The 6,453-nt window shown below is 32.0% G+C and overlaps 1 protein-coding gene across 2 annotated transcripts in view; it reads left to right on the plus strand.

The window, feature by feature from the left end:
* LOC114335188 (uncharacterized) overlaps positions 1-6,210 on the plus strand; it is a 47,945-nt gene extending 41,735 nt beyond the window's left edge. For both annotated transcript variants that reach the window (XM_028285377.2, XM_028285378.2), the window contains exons 4-5: positions 887-1,018; positions 5,953-6,210. In XM_028285377.2, the coding sequence (XP_028141178.1) occupies positions 887-1,018; positions 5,953-6,064 (244 nt within the window). In that variant the 3' untranslated portion in view covers positions 6,065-6,210. The remainder of the gene's footprint in view (positions 1-886; positions 1,019-5,952) is intronic.
* Positions 6,211-6,453: the final 243 nt, after the last annotated feature.

A 6,453-nucleotide genomic window follows, 5' to 3' on the forward strand; every position in this document is an offset into this window, starting at 1 on the left:
CAGGGTTTACTCTCTCTCTCTCTCTCTCTCTCTCTCCCTCTCTCTCTCTCTCTCTCTCTCCCTCTCACACACACAAACACACACACACACACACACTGGTTGAGAAAGGGCGTAGTTAAGCATAGACTGAAGGACCACCAGCCATGGGCTGGAAAGAAAAGCGGTTTGCACGTAACAAACTTTATTGAGTGAAGAATGGTGAATAAAAAGCTAAGATGGTAATGTCCGTATAACTAACGAATGACACTGACGTACGTATAACACTGACGTTGGACTGTCACTTCACTTCACTATATAATTAGTACAACGATAAGGTTTGCTGCGTACAAGAATGTTCTAGGCTACGAGTAACACTGGCAACATTGCTTTTGCGTGAGTTTTAGCGGCCAGAAAATTGCGATAGGCGACGCTTCTTTCTGAGGACTAATAGCGAACCTTTCTACTCGAGGGCTAGTTGCGAACTGAACTGTTTGGAACTGGAAAAAGCGCGGTAAACCTTTCGTTTTGGCGGCATTTGAAGGGACCGGTTAGGTCACTACTAAGATATAGCATTGGTTTGTGTAACGAACATTTCATATTTGTATACAGGGTGAAACGTTATTTCACCACACACACTCTCTCTCATCTAGTTGAGCTTTCACTACAATTGCTTTTACTTCCTTTTTGACGAACATTTTTATGGGACTTGGAAATGCAGATGAGATCTATTTTGTTGCCGCTTTTAATACAGTCTTTTCTCTTTCCCTTTATATATTTTTTTAAATAAATGGTAAAGCAAAGTGGCCACATATGTCTAAACATACTTTTTTTGATGGATGAGAATATTAAATAATTAAGTTATCCTGTAGAAAAATACAATAAATACTTACATCCTAATATATTTCAGATCAAATTTAACAGAAGTTGTATTTAAAGACATGGACTTAAAGACAGATGCTTGCAAAAGAAGATTCGTTTGTCAAGCCGACTTCAACACAAAACAAAGTAGACTATTGGGAAATATATTCAACATGTTTGTGTAAGTAATGAACTTTATATAAATATTTTTCAGATTTAACCATACGGCTAATATCTGTGGCAAAAAGTTAGTCTAATGCCATCCCCTCTTTGTGAACACACACAACTATACGGCTCTCACTCCCTCTAACGGGAAAATTCACTCATCCCAGACACTCCCAGATACCTACGGTATCAAAAGGATTGAGGATCGAGTTCTGGTGGGATTCTCTCCGTGTTATCGAGCCCTAGGTGACTTCATACGCCGAAGTATCGCCCAAAAATTTTCGTAGGCTTCTGGACGTCGAGAGTAGCACAGCTGTCTGTAGGGTCTTATAGAGATGTTCATTGAGACCCAGCTTTTTTATATTTTCTAGGAGGTTCGTCGGAACGACTCCAGTAGTAGAAACAATAATAGGTATCGTCTTTCGTTTTAATATGCGATATTGGTATACATATTACATACATATTATCCATTCTTATAGGGCAAGTTTTGTGGCACACGGCGTTGGTGAATGTTATAAAACTAAAAGGGAAGTTCTCTAGGTTGGCTGTGGTAAGACCCCATTTTAACAGTCCACGTTTCAGCGGTTCTCGATTCCACCGACCCTTTTCAGCAGTCCCCGGTTCAGCGGTACCCATTTCAGCAGTCCCCGTTTCGGCGGTTCTCGATTCCACCGACCCGTTTCAGCGGCGTTTGGTTCTGCAGCATGCTGTTTGAGAGGCATCGTTCAGGAAAATGAGTAAAAACAGGACCCTCTTGGGGGCAGTGGTTTTAACAATAAAAAGTGAATTTTATAAAATAAACAATAAATTGTCCCAAAATCACCCTATATATAGCTTTGCAATTACATAAAAAGTAGGGTAATATAGTAAATAATTTGCAAAAAATTTTTAGATTAATTCATGCAATAGTTTTTGTAAAATTGTAAAAGTTTATCCTACAGGCTAAATATTTATAACATTATTCTACATAAACCAATTTACTTAGGATAATTCTGCGGGTACCTATCGAAAGAGGGAGAGCGGGTTTATCAAATCAATTTGTTAGAAGTAAAAAAAATATTTTTTCTACTAGCATGCGAAAAATCATATTTTTCGCACCAAAAAAACAGTGAGTAAAATTCATTTTTTTTACAACCACTACTCAAAAAGAGCTTTTTCTACGCCCCATTTTTAAACTTCCTAATATTACACCGGTTTGTTGCACTTGAAACGGCTGTTTATAGTTAGAGTGACAAAATGTAAAAAAGGAATTAAAAAAAAATGCCACAGCGTTACGTCTTCACGAAATGATCATCAGTTATTCCTCATCTATCGTTTAAAACTTTGAAAACCCTGTAGAACATTTTTACGTGAAATCGATGATTCTTTTCCCTATTAACTGGGGTATATACCGGATACTTAGATATTACCTGTATATTTTCAAACAAGAATAGGTTAAAATAGTATCCTACAATAAAACTAATTACTTATCATTGTCATATTATTATTTTCTTATTGAGACCGCTCTATTGGGGACCGAGTTTATGGGGACCGCTGAATCGGTCACCGCTGAATCGGTCACCGCTGAATTGGGGTACCGCTGAAACGGGGACCGCTGTATTGAGACCGCTCAATCGGGGAACGCGCTTATGGGGACCGCTGAATAGGGGTGAAACCGTTGGCTGTATACCATATAGTTAAAAAAACTCTAGCATGAAGTAAAAACCACTCATATGTAATTGGTATATTTATTAAAATTTAAAAATCCCAATGGATTGAATAAAATGTGTCCAATTCAGAACGTTTTCAGACCTATCGGTCCATCATCAGTGAATCTACAATAAAATAAGTAATTCCACTATTAAAATTAAAAGATGGTTGAAATTTTTGAAAGTGAAAAAAATGTGGTTATGATTACGTACTTGAATACTTGCTAAATAGCCCCAGAACCAAACAATGGTCGAATTTATAATTCGATTTACATTATGTCAAATTAGTATTGAACAGGCTAAATGCCGATGTTAAAAGATATAACTTCCGGGAACATGGTGAGACCCTACCAGGAAACTTAAACAACCATCTTAGGCCAACGTTGACTACCAAGTGTCAAAAGTTTGTAAGGAACTGTTTGGAGTGACATTGACAGTAGAGAAAAAGGTAGTCGATTTTCAAAGGTTTTTAACAAAAGGTCATGATCCAAAACATTGATAATATGATAAGATTTTAATATCTGAAAATGTCTGACATTTAAATCTATTGTTTTTTGAAAAGAAAATTGTGTTTTACAAAATTTTTTTTGAATATAAAATTATTTTAATTTGACAGTATACTATAAAATTAAATTGATCAAATTGATAAAAAGAAAGTATGAGCTGCTATTAATAATGATAAACAAAAAAGATAAAAACAGATGATGGTGAGAGAGGAGAAAGAATAAATTTTTAAATTGGAATATTATTATAGGTACAAAGGAATTAACAGGTTGGCAAAGTAATTTATATCTATATTGTATTGGTAGTTAGTTGTATATGTAAAAGGAAAATTATTTATATTTAAATGTAAATGGAAATTGTTAAAATAATGGATTGGAGTTAGGATACAGTCAATATAATAGTATGAAATATGTAAATGAAGAGGTTTGTAATTATTATGCGATATTTTTAAAAATTTGAGAGAATTCTTGTGACAAAGTGGGGATATGTGAAATTGAAGATAAAGAAATGTATGATTATAGCTGAGTCCAGTTGATACAAAAATGAAATTAAAATGAAAATAATATTGAAAATGTACTGAATAAAATAAAATTAATAAAACCAAAGTAAGAAAACGAATATTGATATAATTTAATTGTAATAATAATTGGTCTAAATGTGAGAACTGAAATTAAGTAATGAAATGTTAATTGGAGAGGTAAAATATATTTGGAAACAGTCAAAGACAAAAAGTAGAGGACTGTGGTGTAAGGTAGAAGGACAAGTGTAATAAGGGAAAGAGAGGGATTGAGAAAAGATGGGTGTGGAATTTAAACTGAATGAAGTAATGAAATGAAAGAGAAGTGAGAAGATAGTAGGGTGAATTAATTAGGTTTAGGTTAATAGGGGTTCATGTAGTTAGTAATGATTAGTTGTGTAAAGGAGTTTGGAAGCAGTGATGGAAAGAGGAAAAAAATTTGAAAAGGGGGGTGACTAAGTTAAAGAAGAGAGAGAATAGGATAGAAGAACAGGAAGTTGTAGGTAATAACTCTTCTTTAACTTAGTCACCCCCCTTTTCAATTTTTTTCCTCTTTCCATCACTGCTTCCAAACTCCTTTACATAACTAATCATTACTAACTACATGAACCCCTATTAACCTAAACCTAATTAATTCACCCTACTATCTTCTCACTTCTCTTTCATTTCATTACTTCAGTCAGTTTAAATTCCACACCCCATCTTTTCTCAATCCCTCATCTCTTTCCCTTATTACACTTGTCCTTCTACCTTACACCACAGTCCTCTACTTTTTGTCTTTGACTGTTTCCAAATATGTTTTACCTCTCCAATTAACATTTCATCACTTAATTTCAGTTCTCACATTCAGACCAATTATTATTACAATTAAATTATATCAATATTCGTTTTCTTACTTTGGTTTTATTAATTTTATTTTATTCAGTACATTTTCATTATTAATTTCATTTTAATTCCATTTTTGTATCAACTGGACTCAGCTATAATAATAATCATACATTTCTTTATCTTCAATTTCACATACCCCCACTTTGTCACAAGAATTCTCTCAAATTTTTAAAAATATCGCATAATAATTACAATCCTCTTCATTTACATATTTCATACTATTATATTGACTGTATCCTAACTCCAATCCATTATTTTAACAATTTCCATTTACATTTAAATATAAATAATTTTCCTTTTACATATACAACCACCAATACAATATAGATATAACTAACTTTGCCAACCTGTTAATTCCTTTGTATAAAATATTCCAATTTAAAAATTTATTCTTTCTCCTCTCTCACCATCATCTGTTTTTATCTTTTTTGTTTATCATTATTAATAGCAGCTCATACTTTCTTTTTAACAATTTGATCAATTTAATTTTATAGTATACAGTCAAATTAAAATAATTTTATATTCAAAAAAAAATTTTTGTAAAACACAATTTTCTTTTCAAAAAACAATAAATTTAAATGTCAGACATTTTCAGATGTTAAAATCTTATCATATTATCAATGTTTTGGATCCATGACCTTTTGTTAAAACCTTTGAAAATCGACTACCTTTTTCTCTACTGTCAATGTCACTCCAAACAGTTCCTTACAAACTTTTGACACTTGGTAGTCAACATTGGCCTAAGATGGTTGTTTAAGTTTCCTGGTAGGGTCTCACCATGTTCCCGGAGGTTATATCTTTTAACATCGGCGTTTAGACTGTTCAATACTAATTTGACATAATATAAATCGTATTATAAATTCAACCATTGTTTGGTTCTGGGGCTATTTAGCAGGTATTCAAGTAAGTAATCATAACCACATTTTTTTCACTTTCAATATTTCAACCATCTTTTAATTTTAATAGTGGGATTACTTATTTTATTGTAGATTCACTGATGATGGACCGATAGGTCTGAAAACGTTCTGGATTGGACACATTTTATTCAATCCATAGGGATTTTTAAATTTTAATAAATATACCAATTACATAGAAGTGGTTTTTACTTCATGTTAGAGTTTTTTAATGTTATTAAAGTGAATTTTGCTTTATTTACTTGTGTTCGCCATCTTGTATACTAATCATTAAGTATGTTTAAGTGATGTTACAAGTCTTATGAGAATATTATGAGATCTTCATTAACAGCTAATAACGCTATACATCGACATCAAATGAGGCGATTACTTTAAGCGATTAAGTACCTATTATAATTATTAATATCAATACCTAAATATATTATGTTATATATTTTAGTGATGATGTGTATAAGTCGTACCGATCTAACGAGACTATATCTGCAATAGAAGATTGCACCACACTTTATCCAGCATGTGATGAAGACGACGATCCTCAAGATGATACATAAATATTTATTATTTATTGAGTAATTTATCATTTATTATCCTACAATTATTCGCTTATTATTTATTTATTTGTTTGTTTATTTATTTATTTATTTTATTTATTTATTTATATATTTATTTATGTTTTAAAATAAATGTAATAATGTTTTTTGTTTTATTTTAATTATGACAAAACGAGTGTAGCACCTAAATATGATTGTACATTCAGACAGCAAATACTATTTTTAGAATATATTGTAACAATCAAACGAGCGATTCGTATTTATATACGATTTTATTAATTTATTTAAACAAGTTTTCTTTTACAAACTCTAGCTTAAACTAAACTCTCCTACTTCCTCGATTCGCTTAAATATAAATTAACGTCATTCACGAGAATTCTAGACTTCGC

This window comes from Diabrotica virgifera, chromosome 4, assembly GCF_917563875.1.
Source record: "Diabrotica virgifera virgifera chromosome 4, PGI_DIABVI_V3a".
NCBI lineage: Eukaryota > Metazoa > Arthropoda > Insecta > Coleoptera > Chrysomelidae > Diabrotica > Diabrotica virgifera.